This window comes from Panthera tigris, chromosome F3 (assembly GCF_018350195.1).
Source record: "Panthera tigris isolate Pti1 chromosome F3, P.tigris_Pti1_mat1.1, whole genome shotgun sequence".
Classification (NCBI taxonomy): Eukaryota; Metazoa; Chordata; class Mammalia; order Carnivora; family Felidae; genus Panthera; species Panthera tigris.
In genome coordinates, this window is record NC_056678.1 from 53,664,473 (window position 1) to 53,685,843 (window position 21,371).

A 21,371-nucleotide genomic window follows, 5' to 3' on the forward strand; every position below is an offset into this window, starting at 1 on the left:
CATACAGCATTTGGAAAATATGTGTATGCGTCCTGTTTGTCTTTAAAGAAGAAATATGTATTTGTGTATGTGTGAATATACAAATATGTATTTGTGGATGTCCATGTGTGTTTGAGGTTGAGTTACTGTGGAGGGAGGGATAGGCTTCTAAAGGAAACCAAGTGTTTGACTAATTCTAAGCAGCAGAAAGTCCAAAATTTATACTCAACTGAATGATGAATATTAGAAGCTTACTCACTATTTGTTCTTTCATTAATTCAGCAAACATTTTATAAAGATATGCTATTTGTGCACCATCTGATTTGGAGGTACAAATGATATACAAAAGAGTAGAAATCTTGATTTTCTAGAGCTTGCAATTGAAGTATTTTGATAGTCTTACTACTGACATTTATCTTATCAAGTAATAATGATATGAAAGGGAACTGGGGTTTACTGGAAGGTAAGAGAATCTACCAAGGTTTTAAAATAGTATTTAATATTCTTTTTGTGGACTTTTGAGAAAGGACTCCCTCTCCCACCTTACTAAAATCTTTCTGCATTTGGAATCTGGCTTTGCTAGGTCATGTCTATTCTTCCTGGACTTTTGGATTGATAGGCAAAGACTTCTGGTTACTAGCTCTTTCACGCCACAGGAGAAAACTATTGCCAGGTAGATATTTTCCCTTTAGGGGCTCACCATTTCCACAATTAATTCTTCTGATCTTAACATTTCCAGCCAAAAACATTTGGTTTTTGCCAATACCTAGCTCTGTTTCTTGGCCCTCTGGGCTACTATTTCAAAGAGCATAGTTGCTGTATCCCAAATCTGAAAGACGTTGGGTAATAAATAAAAAGTTTGATTTGGATCTCAGAGTTAAGCCGAAGACATGCAGAGACTGCATTCACAAGGCAGTTGTAGAGAACAGACCTGAATTTGGATCTCGGCTCTGCTGTGTAACCTTGAGTATACCATATCTCTTCTTTGAGATTCAAATTTCTTTCTTTCTTTTTTTTTTTTTTAATTTTTAATGTTTATTTCTTTTTGAGAGAGAGTGAGACAGCATGAGCGGAGGAAGGGCAGAAAGCGAGACACAGAATCTGAAGCAGGCTCTAGGCTCTGAGCTGTCAGCACAGAACCCAATGTGGGGCTCGAACTCATGAACCGTGAGATCATGACCTGAGCTGAAGTCGGACGCTTAACGGACTAAGCCACCCAGGCGCCCCAAGATTCAAATTTCTTGTCTTAATATGGAGATAATGATATTGTCACCCAGAGTTTGCATGAGTATTAACTGAGGTAAAGCAAGGAAAGTGCTTATCAAAGTGTTTGGCATATACTAGAAATTTAACAAATGGCAAATATAAACAAGTGATACTATGCATATAAATGATATTTGTCAATAGTGTTTCAATTATACTTCCCCTGGATATTCTCACACATTCCCGGGGCCTCACTTCCTTTTCTGATAGGATTTATAAACATGTATTAAGACTTAATTTATAGATATCATTGAAACAATAATTTATAAGCTGAAAACACACTTAATTGCCTAGGTAATGTTCTGTTGCCAAGCAGCCGCATAGACATTTTTTCCCCCAGCAACTTACCTGTGTAAAGTCACTCTATTCACACTGACCACAAAACAAAATACGTGTAAAAAAAACCAGTTAACTGAACCACCATTTGGGGTTTGTACATTCAAGAGAAAGTGGTTTGATTCATGTTTTCAAAGAAATATTGTAATTGACCACTTTTGCTTGGTGTATGATTCATGACTACTAAATTTGAAGCACATCAAAATCATCAGGGGAACTTAAAAAAAATCTAGATTGCTTAACTTCATCCCCAGAGACTTTTATTCAGTAAACTTGGGGTTGAGAATTGGTCTTTGCAAAAGTTTTCTGATGAAGATTCTAATGTTCATTCAGATTTGGGAACTATAGGGATGGAATGTTTAGCCATTTTTTTCAGTTCCGCTTATGATGTCATCATTTGTAATGGCAGGGGGGTATGGTGAATACCCAGAAAGCTCTTGATTGTGAGCAAATAAACAACCTCTGGTTATAACAAGTTTGTTTTCTTTCTGTTTAAGACATATATTTGTGACTATTCAGAAACAGAAAAATGTTTTTATTATCCAAATCAAAACACAGCATGAGGTAGTTTCCAGTAAAATCAACTGTAGATTATACACAAGTCAAAATCATCTGCCTGTTTACTGAGTTCAAAATCCTTCTAGGCACCAGGAAAAACTTTAATTTAAGATTTTAATCTTTCCATATATTACAGGGTTTCTATAATGGATTTTGTGCATCTGAAACTAAAAGATTGACAGGTCTGGATATTATAGATTTTTTAACCATTGGTTACATGGTCAGAGTTAGTGTGTGAGGCATTTCTATGATATCCCCTAGGCTGCACTAGACTGAACAATTTCCACAAAGCCTGAGGTAGACAAGAGTTAAGGTTACATTTAAAAAAGCAGAAGGCGTGTTTTATTCCACAACAATTCTTTTCTGAGTGGAAACATTATACCCTAAGCATAAAAATATGATGTTGAATTCAAAGGAAAAATGACAAAATGCAGGGAAATTCTAAAGAAGTCTTAAAAATTTACAAACACGATCCTGCAGTGCACAGTTTTATCATTTTAAAACCAGGGGGCTTGGAACCTAGCAAATGCTGAAGCAAATACATTTTCAAAATAAATAATTGAAGACAAAAATAATTTCCCCCAAAGAACCATCACTACTTACAGAACATTACACAGTGTCTGCCAGTTATATAAATTACCTCCTGTAATCTTTGCAACAACCCAAGTGTAGGTGCTATTGCTATTTCCATTTTACAGACGCACAGAACAGAGACTCAGGGAGAAAGACTGACTTGTGTAGTCAGCTCACAGGTGGAACCATTGGGCTATGAATCCCGGTTTTCTCTTTCATCTCACACCCGTTGTCTTCAGGTCCTTGCGGAGTGTAAGGTCTTCAGATTAGCAATGGCAATTTATGTGTATAATAATGTTAAAATGACAAGAGATTTGATAAGCCATGGAACTTCTTCATCACATGGCTTGGAAATCATTAATTTTGCTTATCATCTTGGACTTTCTCTTACTGTTCTTTGAGAATTTGGGTTGTAGAACACCCTGGTCTGAGTCCGAGAAATCTCTGGTTAATAGACTAAATCTGGTCTCTGACTGGCTCTTTTCTGCCTCATTTTACTTCATGGCACAAAAGCACCACAGCACTGTAAAGATGCCAAGGAGAAATATGCTAAAAGATGGCGAGATGGCAATGCTGTTCCATGCAAGGAGACGTTGATTCTGTAAAGGGATATTCAAGTTTGTACATTTTCCACAGCAGAAGATATGTGTTTTATTCCATCAAAACGAAGAACAGAGTTCAAGATCTGTGTTCCTAAGACTGAGATAAGGAGCATAGCACTTTATGACACAGGCTGGCACCAGTCATTGTTCCTTTCTGTTGTTTAATTTAATGTGTTGTATATTTATATTTTAAAACAAAGGTGGATGCAATCATTTATATTTAATATCTTGGACAGACTTACATTTTTCTTTACTTATAAAGCTCTTGATAAATTTTTTCCTGTGAATTTGACCAAATTAAGGCCCTTTTGTTTTTGATCTTAGGTTAGGACATCAGAAGGCTCTTGGTTCATGAGAATTGAAGTTTTATATATTAGGCCTGTATGTTACTTTCTTGACTATATTACCTGTTTTTAGTTTTTATTTTAATTCCAATTAGCTAACATAAAGTGTTATATTAGTTTCAGGTGTATGATATAATGAGTAAAGAATTCCATATGTCACGTAGTGCTCATCACAAGTCATATTAAGCCCCATCACCTTCCTCAAAAAACTAAAAATAGAACTACCCTACGACCCAGCAATTGCACTACTTGGTATTTATCCAAGGGATACAGGTGTGCTGTTTCGAAGGGACACGTGCACCCCAATGTTTATAGCAGCACTATCAACAATAGCCAAGGTATGGAAAGAGTCCAAATGTCCACTGCTGGATGAATGGATAAAGAAGAAGTGGTATATATATACAATGGAGTATTACTCGGCAATCAAAAAGAAGGAAATCTTGCCATTTGCAACTACGTGGATGGAACTGGAGGGTGTTATGCTAAGTGAAATTAGTCAGAGAAAGACAAAAATCATATGACTTCACTCATATGAAGACTTTAAGAGACAAAACAGATGAACATAAGGAAAAGGAAACAAAACTAATATAAAAACAGGGAGGGGGACAAAACAGAAGAGACTCATAAATATGGAGAACAAACTGAAAGTTACTGGAGAGGTTGTGGGAGGGGAAATGGGCTAAATGGGTAAGGGGGATTAAGAAATCTACTCCTGAAATCATTGTTTCACTATATGCTAATTTTGATGTAAATTTTAAAAAATAAAAAATAAAATAAAAAAATAAAAAAATAGTCATCTTAAAAAGAAAAAAAATAATAGAAATGTTGCATAATCATAGATTTATATCTTATAAAATGATTTCAACCTGCAAAAAAAAAAAACAAATCCCCATCACCTATTTAACCCGTCCCCCACCACCTCCCCCTCTGGTCACCATCAGTTTGTTCTCTATAGTAGAGTCTGTTTCTTGGTTTCTCTCTCTCTCTCTCTCTTTCTCCACCCCCACCCCCATCCCTGCCTTGGCTCATTTGTTTTGTTTCTTAAATTCTACATCTGAGTGAGATCATATGGTATTTGTCTTTCTTTGACTGGCATTTCACTTAGCATTATACTCTTTAGTTCCATCCATGTCATTGCAAATGGTAAGATTTTATTCTTTTTTTTATGGATGGACAATATATATACATTCGTTCTTTATCCATTCATCAATTGATGGACTGATGGGCATTTGGGCTGCTCCCATATCTTGGTTATTGTAAATAATGCTGCTACAAACATAGGGGTGCATATATTCCTTTGAATTAGTGATGTATTATTCTTTGGTTGAATACCGGATAATGCAATTGCTGGATCTTAGGGTAGTTCTATTTTTAACTTTCGAGGAACCTCCATAACTGTTTTCCACAGTGGCTGCACCAGTTTGCATTCCCACCAACAGTGCAAGAGGGTTCGCCTTTCTCCACACCTGCGCCAACAACTGTTGTTTCTTGTGTTTTTCATTTTGGCTATTCTGACGTGTGAGGTGATAACTGCATTGTAGTTTTGACTTGCATTTCACTGATGATAAGTGTTGATAAGCATCTTTTCATGTGTGTGTTGGTCATCTGTATGTCTTCTTTGGATACATGTCTGTTCATATCTTCTGCCCATTTTTAAAATTGGATTGTTTTTTGCGTGTTGAGTTTTATAAGTTCTTTATATATTCTGGATACTAACCTTTTATTGAATATGCCATTTGCAAATATCTTCTCCCATTCTACAGGTTGCCTTCTAGTTTTGTTTGTTTTCTTTGCTGTGTAGAAGCTTTTTGTTTTGATGAAGTCTCAATAGTTTATTTTTGCTTTTGTTTCCCTCGCCTCAGGGGACCTATCTAGAAAAAAGTTGCTACAGCTGATGTCAGACAAATTACTGCCTGTGCTCTCTTCTAAGATATTTATGATATTAGGGCTCATGTTTAGGTCTTTAATCCATTTTGAATTTATTTTTGTATATGGTGTGAGAAAGTGGTCCAGTTTAATTCTTTTGCATGTTTCTGTCCAGTTTTCCCAACACCATTTGTTTCCCAACACCATTTCTTTGTTGAAGATTAATTGACCATGTAATTGTGTTTTTTTTTTTCCTTGGGTTTTCTATCTTGTTCTATTGATCTATGTGCTAGTACCATACTGTTTTGATTACTACAGCTTTCCAATATAACAAAGTGAAATTGTGATGCCTCTGCTTTTCTTCCTTTTTTTCAAAATTGCTTTGGCTATTCAGAGTCTTTTGTAGTTCCATGCAAATTTTAGGATTGTTTCTTTTAGTTCTGTGAAAAATGTTGTTGGTATTTCAATAGGGATTGCATTGAAAGTATTGATTACTTTGGGTAGTATAGACATTTTAACAATATTATTTTTCCAATCCATGAGCATGGAATGTTTTTCCATTTCTTTATATTGTCTTCCATTTCTTTCATCAGTGTTTTATAGTTTTCAGAATACAGGTCTTTCACCTCTTTGGTTAGATTGATTCCTAGGTATCTTATTATTTTTGGTGAAATTGCAAATGAGATTGTTTTCTCAATTGCTCTTTCTGCTGCTTCATTATTGGTGTATAGAAATGCAACAGATTTCTGTACATTGATTTGTATCCTGCAACTTTCTGACTTCCAGTACTATGTTGAATAGAAGTGGTGAGAGTGGACATCCATGTCTTGTTCCTGACTTTAGGGGAAACGTTCTGTTTTTCTCCATTAAGGATGATGTTGGCTGTGGGTTTTTCATGTATGGCCTTTATTATGTTGAGGTATGTCCCCTCTAAACTTACTTTGTTGAGGGTTTTTATCATGAATGGATGCTGTACTTTGTCAAATGCTTTTTCTGCATCTATTGAAATGATTATATAGTTCTTATCCTTTCTTTATTGACGTTATGTATCACATTGATTTATGAATATTGAACTAACCTTGTGACCCAGGAATAAATCCCACATGATTGTGGTGAATGATTTTTTTAATTTACTGTTGGATTCAGTTTACTACTATTTTGTTGAGGATTTTTGCATCTCTGGTCATCAGACCAGATATTGACCTGCAGTTATCTTTTTTGTGGTGCCTTTATCTGGTTTTAGTATCAGGGTAATGCTGGCCACATAGAATGAATTTGGAAGCTTTTCTTCCAAATGCCAGCTTAACTCTTTTATTTTGACAGAGATAATTGTTCAAGTAAATGAAAAATGTATCTTTGCTAATTATTTTATGGAATGGACCTACCGACGGTCAACATGGCTGTTAACCAATTATTTTCAGTGTATGTTATTCTGATGGAGACAATAGAAATTTGTGTCAATTTTATCTAATGATTAGATATTAAACATATATCACATATTTTGAAGTGAATTTAACACTTTAATGCATTTCACATTGTACTTAAACAAAATTTCCCTATGTTCCTTATGTTTAAAGACAGGTCAAAGAGATTTCACTTTAATCCTTACTCCACAGTAATGCATTCAGATTTGTACCTGAAGATGATGCTTACATCAAAATATGATAACACACTAAACCACAAAAGCAAGTCGCTAGTGACTAAATGGCACAATGGAGGCTATACAGCTCAGAGCAACCTGAGGGACATGGATAGAGTAGACTGTTGTCTTTCTGAATTCCTTATTCACTGCTATAATAAAGACCAGATCATGTAACATCAATGATCCAATCTAGGAAGTCCTGTAGAATGAATGTTTAGGTCATTCAGGCCTATACGACTTACCTTGGATATACATTTAAATAAGGAGACAGATTTGAGTACTTGAAAGAAAGTATTACTTTGATAGAAAAGTATATATCTAGGTATCTAGGTCTCTTTATCTACATATCTACATCTGCATCTATATGTATGTATGCATATACTTACATATGTATAGACTCAGCAATGTGGTTTAGATCATTCTGTTTATATTTACCCAGGAGACAGATTATTTCCTTCTCATTTACTAAATTCAGACATTTCCATCCTTATCTCAAATGAACTTTCTCTGAAATGTTTTACGTATACACATGCACACACACACACACACACACACACACACACACACACACAGGTTTTATTTATTTACCTGGTGGAGTCCAAGCTACAAATATGGAATAAGGCCCAATTACTGTGCTATTACACGGAGGCTGGATTTCCTCTGGTGTGAATACAGGTGTTTGTACAATGTAATCACCACTAGGGCTGCTGCCACCCCCATTTGCAGCTTCCAGTTTATAAATGTATCTATATTAAAAAGAAAGGATTGTGATAAGGCAATGCATAAGAGATGCAAACGGTGATTTCTGGTTTTTCTCTCCATTGTTTGGTCAACAGTTAATGACAAAATGCAAATTCTCTGCTCCTTGTCCAGAAGCTTCACTATTGACTTGATAGTTTTTTCAGAACATGCATCATTCTCTCCAGACTGCCTTATTTCTGTCCTTCTCACTTTATTCCTAACCCTCTAGTAATCAATAACTTTTCATAAAGATTTCAGGAAAGTCCTGGAGTGTGCCACTAGATTGTAGAGGATTCAAATGAATCTTTCCCATTTTTAAATGGGTTGGGGTTCAGGGAAATATGTTTAGAGGAAGATGTTTCTAAATTGATCTGCTACTCTCCACAATAAAACTGAATTGATCTCTACTCTCTGCAATAAAACATCTGTTGATCGAAGATATATTTTGTCTTTGCTGAGAAATGAATGGGAATGAATTGCAAATATGCGGAACTTTTTCCCCTAAAATCACTCTACCTATATATAGTGTAGCAAGCAGAGAAAACATTATGCTAGAAGAAAAGGTAGTTGATGTCAAACAAAACCCCTTAAATCTCTTTTATTGCTGGTTTAAGAATGCATGTTTTTGAAGATAATTTGATAATTTCTAAAGCTTAATACTTTGTGTATTTTATATACTTAAAAATCCTCATGCTCTTCTGTCAAATAGAAGACTACTTACATTTTTTTAAAATGTCATGAGCCACCTGGGTGGCTCAGTCAGTTAAGTGCCCCACTCTTGATTTTGGCTCATGTCATGATCTCATAGTTTGTGAGTTTGAGCCCCACATCGGGCTCTGTGCTGTGTGGTGACTGCTTGGGATTCTCTCTCTGCCTCCCCCCACTCCCTTCTCTTTCTCAAAAATAAACTTGAAAAAATAAATTAAAAATGTCATGTACTCTGAAGGCTAAAGTAATGAGTTAGCACTTGAGTCTTCAACATCTGAAATGAACTAAAAGATCACATCAGCTATGAAATGGCTAATGAAAGAGATTAGTTAACCTATTAATTTAATATTGTTTCATTTAGACGGTGCCTTGGTGGCTCAGTCTTTAAGCATCTGACTTTGTCTCAGGTCATGATCTCACAGTTTGTGAGCTCAAGTCCCATGTCAGGTGAGTTTGGGTACCAGTTTAGGTGAGCTCCAGCCTTGCTTTGGGTGAGCACAAGCCTTGCTGTGGGTAAAACATGAACCAGCTTTGAGTGAGCGCTGCTTCTCTCTCTCTCTCTCTCTCTCTGTCTCTCTCTCTGTCTGTCTCTCTCTCTGCACCTCCTGGGATCCTCTCTCTCTCTCTCTGCCCCTCACTCACTTGTGCCTCCCCACTCTCTCAAAAATATTGTTTCATTTAAAGATGCACACTTTTTAAACCTGAAAAATGTAAAATTCTAACTATATGATTGGTAAAGTTTTCTTTGAGTTTACCTGCTGTTGGGCTCCAGGTTTTTATCAGTGAAATTCTGCTCCTCATTGCCACCCAGGAAAACCAAGGTTCCATTACGACTCAATTGATATTGAGAAATGAGGCCATTGGGCTTTTCTGGCGGACTCCAATATAATTCCACTGTCGTAGAATTGATGATAATGTGTCGAGGTGTCACCCAAACTCCTGGAAAAAATAACACAATGAGGTTTTATTGTTAGAGTAAAATATACACCTTATCAAAAGTCACACCATCACCTCACATACTATGATAATTTTATTTTGTTGATAGAAAATTTCATGGTAAAGCAAAAAAATACAGTTTCCATACTTTTGAGGTAAAATAGACAATGGGTATAAATATATTTGTCAATGCTTTGATTATTTCATTTGTGAATTGCCTTTAGAAAGTGAATGCCAGACAATTAAGTGGTAGAAAAGTTCTCTATCTTGGCTGTTACTCTGACTTTAATCAAGACTATCCAGGAATTTTATTTTTATTTTATTTTTTTAATGTTTATTTATTTTTGACAGAGAGAGATAGAGAATGAGTGAGGGAGGGGCAGGGGGAGAGGGAGACACAGAATCCGAAGCAGGCTCCGGGCTCTGAGCTGTCAGCACAGAGCCCAACGCGGGGCTCGAACTCACAGACTGAGAGATCGTGACCTGAGCCGAAGTGGGACACTCAACCGACTGAGCCACCGAGGCGCCTCAAAGACTATCCAGGAATTTTAAACTTTGATACCTACTTATGTGGAATATGTAGAAGTAATCATAATACAGTATTTACCTGAATTTTTAAATTCAGCGAGTAACATACTTTGCCTTTGCCTCTCTGACACCATGTGCTATGCTCTTTTTCATCCTTTTTCTCATTTACTGGCTCCTCTTTCCCTACTGGAACTCAAAATTATGTGGTGCTTCAGAGACCTGGCTCTCTCCTCTCCCTTATTCTTCCCTCTTCTTACTCCTTCTTTCTAGGGGATCTTCATTTAGTCTCAGTTTTAAATACCATCTCTATGTCGAACATTCCCAAATATGGATCTCTAGACTGAGATTATCTCTTGGCTTCAAGCTCATGAACCCAACCGTCAACTTGACACCTCCACTTGGATGACTAAGTATGAAAGACTTAAAACATCCAAAACAGAACTCTTGGTTTTTCTGTTATAATCTAGTCATCTCCCAATTTGGACCATTTTCTTGGTCAAAACCCACAAAATGTTATTCTTGAGGCTCTCACTGTTTTCACCCCCAAGTGTAATGTGTCATCAAATCCCGCAGGTTCTACCCTGAATATACATAGTTCTCTCTACCTTTATGTCCACCTCTTCTGATCCAAGATATGTTGCTCTCTCTCATGAACTTCTATCACAGCCTCTAAACTGGAGTCTGTTTCAAAACTTGCCCTTCTCTATTTCATCATAATCTTTGCAAAGTGTAGAAAGTCTGCACATAAGTTATTGTAATCTTTGTAAAATATACAGCCCTTTTGAAATTAGTCACACAATTCCAATTCCTTATGATAATCTGTAGAGTCCTGCATTTTTTCTGGCTCTGGCCTACCTGGCTCCAACCACAAGAGACTCCTTCTATCCTCAGAATGTTTCCTGTTCTTCCTCACCTCTGAGATCTGCACTTCCATTCCTTCTGCCTGGAACACTTTTGTTCATGACAACATGACAATTTTGCAATTTATCCTCTTAGTTCAGTGGCCTGTGTGACTATAATCATATCAGGGAGATCTTATTTGACCAACCTTCTCTAACTATAACTGTAACATTTTCTAGAGTGATCATAACCTAGTTTTTCTCTATCCTATGTCTTTTTCTACTTCCTCTTAGCACTCATAACACAATAATCTTTTTTTCTTGTATTATCATTATTTCTATGTTGTTAACACTGCATGGTCTACTTCTTTCTCCTGCTTCAATATAAAGTTAGCTTCATGAGGGCAGGAATCTTCTATGTATTTTTGTCAATGTATCTTTAGGGATAGATAGCACAATGCCTAACTGATATTGAATAAATGAATTTATTGCAAATACATCCAGCAAATTACTATGTTAAGCACTATAGACAGTTCTAGTTCTAGGAATATAAACATGAGTAAGCTCTGGCTTGTTCCTGTAAGGAATTTCCTCTTCTGCATAAAAGTTAAAATATACACACAAACAACTGTTATTCAAGGTCAAACATTCAAGCACTCTTACAGGTGTACAAACATATTGACGGAGAACCTAGGCAATGAGGAAGATCAATCCTACCATTTCATGTTGTCATCTAGGTATGCTCTGAATAGACACTGTAACTCTCTTCTTCAGCTTTTAAAAACTCATGCAATATTAGGTTCCCTGCAATCAATAGTGTTTGGTTGATTGTATCTCTGGTGTAAGTTATCCAGTAAGGGATAAGATTTCAACACTTTTAAAAGAAAAATTTCCGGGACATTCAAAGGCAATTTATTTAGCAACATCCTGAAAGAATCAGGATACATTTTTAAATGGCTCAAACTTGCTAATTCTCTAAGGAACAACTTATTCCTGAGAAGATAGTGTTCATTTTGTTCTGAAAGTTTACTCTTAGATACTTGGATAAATTCACCAATCATAGTATACAGTTATGTCTGGGTTTCTCTGCCAACAGTTGGTAGATGAATCAATCATCTAGAGTTCTGACTCAAAGATGATACTAGTTTGTTGATTTAAGAGATAAAGTATAAGTTTTACTTCATAATCTGCTTCCTGAAGTCCCATATTTCTCACCTTGGAGGGTATATACAAAATCACCAAGGTGCTAGAAAGTCTATTGCTTAGTTTCCACTTTGAATCAGTAAATACATCCTGTGGATATAGAGTTAATGAAATAACATGAATCAAAATCTTGGGTTTGCCTCATGTTTTAAATAAAAATTGAGTTTGATATTTATACAAGTTGGTGAAAGCTCTGGTCATGTTGGTAATAATTCTGTGTCCATTGATTTGATTTATAAGAGGAAACAGAAATGTGTAAAAAATACTAAGTACTATGGTTTTATTTGTATAATGGCATGGGGACACGATTATCTTAGCAGTTGCCAGAAATCTTTGATAGAATAAGACCCACTTTTGGTGAAATGTCTTATGAATCCCAAGTAGAGAATTTGCCTTCCTCTCTGAGCATGAGTCTCAGGTGGCATCAGAAAAAAACCTATTGTATATAATAGAAGGACAGAACTGAGAAAACTCAAGGGAAGGAAATGGGTGGTCATGAGAGAAATCATCTAGAAGGCAGGTGGGGGGCAGGTAAACTACACGAGAGGTATGAGAAGAAAAGGTCAGAAGGAAATCTTGGTAGATCTTTTGCAATAGCTACCAGAAAAGGAACATGTCTACTAGATTTGTTTTAAATTTGCTTTGAGTGCCATGCAATATTACCTGCTTATTTCTCTACAGATCTTGATTCCAATTCAAAAATCCCAACATTTATTGTGGATTGACTTTCCTTTGGAAGCTAGTGAAGAGACCCTGTTCTGTATTGGCTTATGTCATGGAGGCCTTGACTTTTAGATTATTATTAATTGTTAATTTATTCATCCAACATTCCACTCAATTTTGTGTCACTTTCTGTGTTGGGCACTGTGGATGTGGGGGTAAAGACAAATAGTCTTTACCCTTCAAGGACCCCATAGTATTGTGGTGAATAAAAATGAACAAATACAAATTTATAATCCAGTTTGCTGAGTGCTGTAAGAAAAGAAGCATAGTGCTTTAGAGCACTTAGGAAGGGTATCAACACAGACTGGGAGTAATATGGGGATAGAGGGGAAGCAGGAGAATTCTAGAAGGGGAGAGATGTGAGCCCAAGTTTGAAAAACTGGGAGTTAGCTGAGTTAGTGAGAATGTAGGGAAAGAAATCAAAACTGTGGGAAAGCCACACAAAGTCTTGGAAATATGGGTAAGTATGGTAGAATTCCAGGTACTTCAGCATGACTGGTACATTGGAGGGCATGTGAGGAAGACAGAAAGATTCAACAGATTGGCAGAGTTTAAAGTTTGAGGGGTCTATTTTGCTTTACTAAGAAGATGTGGATTTTTTTTTCCTGGAAGGAAATGGGATTTTATGGAGGTGACTTGGCACAAGGGAGGAAAGAACTGGAATGGGAATATGAGGAAGAAGAGAAATCTCTAGAGGCAGGAAGACTAAATTACGAAAAGTTATAGGAGTCTGAACTAAGGCAACACCAGAAGGGATGGAAAGGAAGAAAGCATTTTTAAAAAATCCTTAAGATTTAAAATCACTAAGATTTTATGAAGAACTACATATTACAACCTAAAAAGAAAACAAACAGAGAAACATCGAGAAGGCCCATTTTGGGGTTTAGGTGATGAGGTGGATGATTATACCTGAAGGAGGAAAAAAAGAAAGAAAAGTAAGTTAGGAAGTGAGGAGAGAGATTTTAAGAGTTGAATACTGAGGCTGAAGTATTTTCAAAACACCTAATAAAAACATCTATAGACTGGTGGGTACACACCTTGAATGAGTGCAGGCTTTGTGAGAGCTGTATACTTTGGGAGATTGTACTTGAGGATTCCAAGGGAGACCGTGTAGTTACAAGTACGAAGGATAGAGGAAGAATCTAACAGTTAAAAAAAGGTGAGAGGAAGAGAGATATGGAATGTGACTGAGGAAGATTCATCTTCCTTTCCTTTTTCCTTTCCACGTTATCAATGCTAGAGGTAAACACGCCTGCAATTTTGCATGATTGAACTGTAAAATTAATTAGAGTTGGCTGGTATGGCAGCAATTCTAAAAAGATGGAACAAAAATCCAATTTGAACTCTTCCTATTTGACTAAAGGTACACAATTTTCTATGAGGATAAAATTGTAGAGAATTATGTCCAACTTATCAGTGGGGTAGTAATATACATTAACTTTTTTCCCCTGGATTGAAAATGAGAGAAGTAAGAGGAGCTCAGGGTGGCTATGAAACGATGTTTCTTTTAATTCTCTCCATATTCACTTAGGACACTCAAGTGTGAGACCTTCAAAGTATGTCTGATTTACTCAGGCATTTTATAATTAGTTATGCTTAGATTATTAATTTAATGGGATATAACATGTTTACTTCCACTTTACAGTACAACAGAACTTAATGTTAGTCCTGATTTGTTCTCTTCCAACCCCCAAGTTAAGGACTCAGACTACATTTATGTCACATATAGGTTATTCACAAATGGCACTTATACCGCCAGAAAATGGATTCTAAATCCATGTTTGTTCTGCAGGGGAAAGCCCATTTCGTTTATTATTCCTTTGCACAGTTATTTGTGTTAAAGGAAAGGTGCATAAAGTTAAAAAAAAAGAAATCAAGTAAAACATTTCTCATCTCACACTCCCGTGTGTGGTTGAATGTAATTTTTTCAGTCATGAAATCTGAGCTCTTTAAATAATTTTTTGGGGGGAAAGGTGGGAAAATAGATGCGTATTTTCTAAGAATTTAAATATATGGATTTGATGAGTACACTGAAGCAAGAGACCCTGTTATTTTACCAGGTTTGAGTTGCAGCCAAAAATGGTTGATAGATCCTTTAGAAATTATCCATTATCATCAAAGTATCCATTTGATAGTTTACCTTTCCAAAAAATCCACTGCTGGTTTCTTCCTTTCAAAGGAACACTAAGCTTTTTGACATGAAACATTCTTTATATAGAAAACATCATTAGTGAAATCCTGGTGAGGAGCCATATGCCCCATATGTGGAATTTTCCATTTTATTCCCCATTTACTGGTAGGAAGTTCAGGTCTAATATTCTGAGGTACAACAATCCCTTTCATTAGAAGAGTAATGGACAAGCAGTTCAGGACTCTCCAATGGTAATTAACATTATATTTCTGTTTATAAACTCATGTATGCCTCTGTTTCCCCCACATTGAAAACAGGCAGACAATAAAGATGAACAAAATAATTAGTTGATCACTAACCCAAGCTTCTGAGGTTATCTTTCTTCTAAAAGTACATGATAACACCCACTCCAGTTCCCAACCCATCGGTAACCGTTGTTATGTACATATGCTTCCAGAATTTTTTCTATATTTTTATTTACCTATAGAAATGAATATTATTGCCAAAGCATTTTTATACATAAAAGATACCGTGCACTATTGCAGTTTTAATTTCCTCTTTATATGGTTAGATTGTCTCATTCTTTTAAAATGAGGCATGGAGTTTCATAATGTGACTATACCTGAATTTATTTAGCAATTCCCCTACTCATAGACATTTAAATTACTTCCAACTGTTTTCCATTAAATAAACAAACAAAAATGCTTCAATAAACATCCTGGTACGTGTCTCCTTATGCGTTTGTTGAAAGTGTGATTTTCTGACATAGACAATGAATGTGAAACTGCTGTGTCATGGAAAATTAACATTTTAAATTTAATAGACATTGCCAATTTGCCTTCCAAGGTGATGGCCCCACTTTACATGTCCTCAGTCTGTGTTTGGTTCTTCCTCTCCTCTATTGTGAATTTGTTAAAATCTTTGTTCTTCATGGTCCATCTCAGAACTCACTCTCGCACCACAAAATATTTTTGATTTTCATGATGAGTTATAATCTCTCCTTGTTCAGATTATCCTGAGCATTCTGTTCATTTTTCAATTGAAGTACCATTAACACACAATGTTGGGGTACCTGGGTGGCTCAGTGGGTTAAGCGTCTGACTTCGGCTCAGGTCATGATTTCACGGTTCATGAGTTCAAGCCCTGGAATGGGCTGTCTCCTCTCAGTGCAGAGCCTGCTTTGGATCTTCTGTCTCCCTCTCTCTCTGCCCCTACTCTGTTTGCGCTCACTCTCTCTCTTTCTCTCTCTCTCTCTCCCAAAAACAAACATTTAAAAAACAACACCAAAAACATGCAATGTTATATTAGTTTCATATGTAAAACATATTGACTTGGCAATTCTGCACATTACTTAATGGTAAGTGCAGTCACCATTCATCACCATACGTTATTACAATATTATTGAACACTTGTTTTTTCTTAACATCACTTTTCAGATTCTCTGTCTTTATGTAAGTTTGGGAAATTGTACTGTGTCTTCAACTTGATGACAAGTTCATGATAGTGAATATTTAAGTCGGCTCCAGCAGTGAGCATGTACTTGTCATATAACCGGCATTCCAGAGATGTTTGATTTGTGATTTTTTTTGAGAAATTTTATATCAAAGTATATAATAATTTTTATCACAGAAAAGTAAACTGAAGAGGTTTAAAGAAGTGAAAGCAAAATTTATGTTGGGTGGCTTATAGTTGAACCAAACCTGAAGAATGGCAGACTAGAATACAATTTTATTTTGTACCTATCGACTTTATTCCTTCTTTGTTTTACATGAAAGGGTTTATAGAATTCACTTCCAAATGCTATATGAAAACTTCTTCTCCCAAATCATGGATATTTTTTAATTACCTTCAGGGGCTGCCTGCAGTGTCTGACCTAGAAAAGGCTTGCTTGAAGTGCATCCAGCAGGTGTACAAGCTGTAAGTGTGAAGCTATAGTTGGTGTATGGCTGGAGACCTAGAAAGAGCAAACAAGAAATAAAGTGCATCTTGAGAGGATTATTTATTATCAATTAAGAACTGGAAGTAACATGTGGAGTTGTAGATATGATTTCCAAAATTTTAAAGGCAGAAAACATTTTCTAAAGGAGGTATGAACTTCACAAGCAGTTCAGTATTAATCGAAATTTCATTTATCTCTGATAATCATATATTCTCAGCCTTAGCAGAAATCTTAAAATTCATGTCATCCATCCATCCACCCATCCATCCATCATGCATCCAATCATTCATCCATTTATCCATCCATCCATCCATCCATCCACCCAGCTATCCATCCATCTTTCTCTTGATTCCCTTGTACAAGAGGTCATTGAAGAGGCTGCCTTGCCTAGTTGATCAGAGTACTCATCTCTCAAAGAGCCCATTCCATCTTTAGAGCTCTAGAGTTTTCCTTATTTTGTTTAAAAGTCCTTTCTTATATTGTGGCGATTTCTTTCCATCACTTGCACCCCTAGGGAGATATAGAACAAATCTAATTTCTTTTCCACATGACAGTTCTTCAAATATTTGTAGACAGTTATCAAATCCCCCCTGAGTCTTTTCTTCTCCAGGCTAACTATCCCAGTTTTTGCAACAGCTTCTTATATGAACAGAGGTAGAAAAAATAAAAATAAGGTTAGATCCAAGATAAGGTTAGATCCAAATAAGGTTAGATCCAAAATAAGGTTTAGCCCCAAGCCATATTTAGCTCATATTCACACCAACCCACTCTTCTTTTTTAAGTTTACGCTACTTCACCATATGTGCCAATAGAATACCATCTCACACTTCTGTAGTGTTTTGGAGGTATGTTGGTTTTGTCTTTACACATAGATTGAACATAATTTGATGAAGGAATAGTGTTTATTGTATTCAGAATATGACACATCCCAGTAGTTGTTCAATAAGTTCTCAGGATAAATAAGAATGGCAAGCCATATATAGTAGAAGTTGCATGTTGTTAGACCTCACTACTCCTTAGCTGATGACCTTGGGCAAGTTACTTAGCTTCTCTTTGCCTTGATCTACTGATCTTTAAAGATGGGAAAGATAGCAGCTAGGTTTGAAGGCTTTTGAGAAGATTAAATGGGTTACCTAGAGAACTACTTTATTTGACCAGAAGCGACCTTAAAACTCAGCAGCATTTGACAAGGAGCATATGGCGGCTAAAGCTTCTTGCCCTTGATTCTTGGAAAAATTCAAACAATGCCAAAGGTCAAAAATTTTCCTTTTCTTAAAGAATAGGACTTCATCTATATGTCAAATAATTGGGCTAATATATATAATTATTATATTAATTTTTCATGAATACTGAACTACATTTTTATATCTATATTGCTCATTTGGCAGGTGAGTTTTTCCAGAGACATTCCTGTGCCACTCTTTTGCTTTATGCAGATTTCTCCTCAAATGCTACATTTTAAAAGATTTTGGCCACTTTATCGACATACTACATCCATCATTTCATATTCCCTCAAATTACTTCCTTCTCCCATAGCTCTCAACATTATCTGATGTTTTATTACATCTGTTTATTTATTGTTTGTCTCCCCCTCTAGGACATAAGCTCCAAAAAAGCACTAAAAGATACTATATCTGAAAGATACCACTGTATCCTTCAAATAATGGCAGGCACAAAGTAGGTGCTGGTTAAACAAATGAAAAAATTAACTGGTTTGTTTAGAGTTAGAGCAATAGTCTGGGTTCTCTGCTAAAGCAATAATGTTCTGCAGCTGGAGCTGTTCCAGGATTCAGCTTCAAAGCCCTTTGTGTTTCCACATCAATTTAGTGATAAGATTCAGATACTTATTTGATTGCAATCTTCTATTTGGTTGCTATGGGGGATTTACATAATTTTGATATTTACTTGATTTGTAGATAAGAAATGTGATGAAAGATCTAAGCCCCACTGAAGCCATATATGTTTGATAAAAGCTTATGGGAAAATACTAAAGATTATAAAATAGAGAGATCAAAAGAAAAAGGGAGGAATCATCTAAGAATGAAGGTCAGAGACCACAGTGGCGGACTGACTTAGCCTGGTGATGCTCCCTCTTTACTCCTGCTACTGAAAAAGGGGACCTTGACCCTTGTAATACCAATTCACCTGAATATCTTACTTTCTCACTTAGAATGTAAGCCCTTTGAGAGTAAGGTTTATGTCTCTGAGTGTTTTCCTTTTTTAATCATTGTTTTCCAGTTGTAAGTGTTTGATGTTTGTTAAATACTGTTTAAAGAACACAAAGCCCATGAAAGTGCTCCATAAAATGTCAGGCTATCATGTTCATGATGTCCATCCAAAGTGTCATCGGACAAAACAGGCCCTTCCTCATAAGTCCATGAGTATCTCAGCCCCCAACATCTACTTCACTGTGTAGGCAATTGTTTTCTAGTTACAGAATATTATTAAAATAATACAAAAATTAATGTGATGTGTAAACAATAAATATTTTATAGACTTTTTTCCAAATGCCTGACTAAGTATGGCTGGTAAAAGTGAAACAATGCTTGTTCTTTCTCTGGAATTTTCTTATAAAATAAAAACAAACAAATAAAATGCTCCCCCTCCTCAAAAGAGACCCAATTCTCTTCTTCATTTTGTGTTCTAGCTGGTCTGATATAAGACATGCAATGACCATTGAAGAATATTTTAGGATGCATCTTAGAAAAAGGAGAGGAAATTTGTCACCACAGAGGTGTGCTAAAGTCGATGAGAGGATTGAGGGTATTTGCAATAAGGATAGTCGCTAAAAAGAAAATTGATGTATATAAAAATAGAAATTGTCCTTTCCCTACAGGATCTTTCTGAACTGAGCTGAGTGGTATCCACTTTATATATAGCCAAGAACACTAGAAGACAGTACAGCAACAGAGTAGCTAGCCAGTTAGGAATTTTTATAGATTAAGGAAGGTGTGCCAGGGAGTCTGTTACAGGTGTTTAAATTGAATGGTATGTGTTGGCCTTGCAGAGCATGGGGCCAGGTCTAGTAGAGGAATATTTTGAAGCTACTGGGGTACCAGAATCAAGGGGAGAGGAGGTAGAACTGAGCGCTGGGTAGAGAGCCTACTTTGGGAAATCAGAGGACTTCAAAGTCATCACCATTCAGGAGGAAGGGATGTGAGGAACTAGGGAAAGAAAACAAAGATGGAAGGGCAAGAAAGGCGAGAGCGGGAGGCATGGGGCCTTAAGTGAAGGAGGGAAGGACAATGGATTTAATCTAATTCACTAGTAGTTTGTCCTCAAGGGTTGTGTCTAGCCCTGATATATGAATATGGTGGCCAATTTAAAGAGCCATATGGAACATAGGTAGAAATATTCGGCTCATTTCAACTCACATTTGCCAGCCTGTCTCATGCAACTCTACATCTGCTATGTTTATCTTTCAGAGTACACTCATACTTCCTTTTATAACAGAACTCAAGGTTTCCTTGTGGAAACCAGTCTTTTGGCTACTACAAGTCTTTGTGCTTTGTTTAGGATTTTCTCCACCTGGATTGACTACTCCTGGATACAGTTCCACATTCCTTTTGCAATGTTAGCTGCTCAGAATTGACTATGTGACCTCATTTAGGCTAATGCAAAGTAGGCCTTGAACTCAAACTTTCATTTTTACTGCTGGTAGTCCTTTGTTCACCACATAGTGCTTGAGAATGGAGAACTTAGAGGTGAAAAGAAATTGGGTCCTGGAAACCTCATCTCATAGCCTTGAGTCTACATCTGATTTTTTATTTACATGAGCCACTTGATGCCCATTTGTTAAGCCTGCTTGAACTGAGTTTTCCGTAACTTGTAAGAAAAAGAGTTCTAAATGATATTAATGTTATAATTACTAATAATGTCACACTGGCACACAAGTTCAGATTCTTGTATGTTACATAAGGGGACCATGAGCAGCTGTGATTACCCTACGCATGTTAGAAATAGTTAGTTATGAGATTCTGGGAGACAGAATTAGCAACAACATGAAAAGGGTTGGTGAAAAAGTGAAGAGGTTTCACCTTGAATATCACCAGGACAGGAATAATTATTCCTGCCTCACAGGTAAGAAAATACTGAGGCTCAGAGAACCAAATGTTCATACAGTGAATGGAGCTATCAGGTTGGGGTGGAGAGAAACCCACAACTTTAATACCAAGCCCTGTGCCCTCCCATCACAGAAGAGCTGCAGCCAAGCACATTGAAATTTGTGAATGACTTTGAAGATGAAACAGTATCTGAAAGATGTAAAAGTGGTAGAAACCATTGCAGTCATTCTTAAAATGAAAGAAATATGTTGAAAGCATTTAGTTCAAACATCAAGGCAATAAAAAGAAGTATAAAGTAAAACAAAAAATAAAACTCAGGGGATTTTGTTGTTCCATTTTTACTCTTTTCACTGGACTCTGTGCATTAATCAAATATATTTTATAAGAAATGGAGTT

General features: G+C 36.3%; 1 protein-coding gene across 1 annotated transcript in view; it reads right to left on the reverse strand.

The window, feature by feature from the left end:
• Positions 1-21,371, reverse strand: part of USH2A (usherin) — a 767,091-nt gene that overhangs the window by 120,924 nt on the left and 624,796 nt on the right. The window contains exons 57-59 of the mRNA XM_042976063.1: positions 16,819-16,926; positions 9,368-9,551; positions 7,752-7,909 (exon numbers count right to left, since the gene is read on the reverse strand). Of these exons, the coding sequence (XP_042831997.1) occupies positions 7,752-7,909; positions 9,368-9,551; positions 16,819-16,926 (450 nt within the window). The remainder of the gene's footprint in view (positions 1-7,751; positions 7,910-9,367; positions 9,552-16,818; positions 16,927-21,371) is intronic.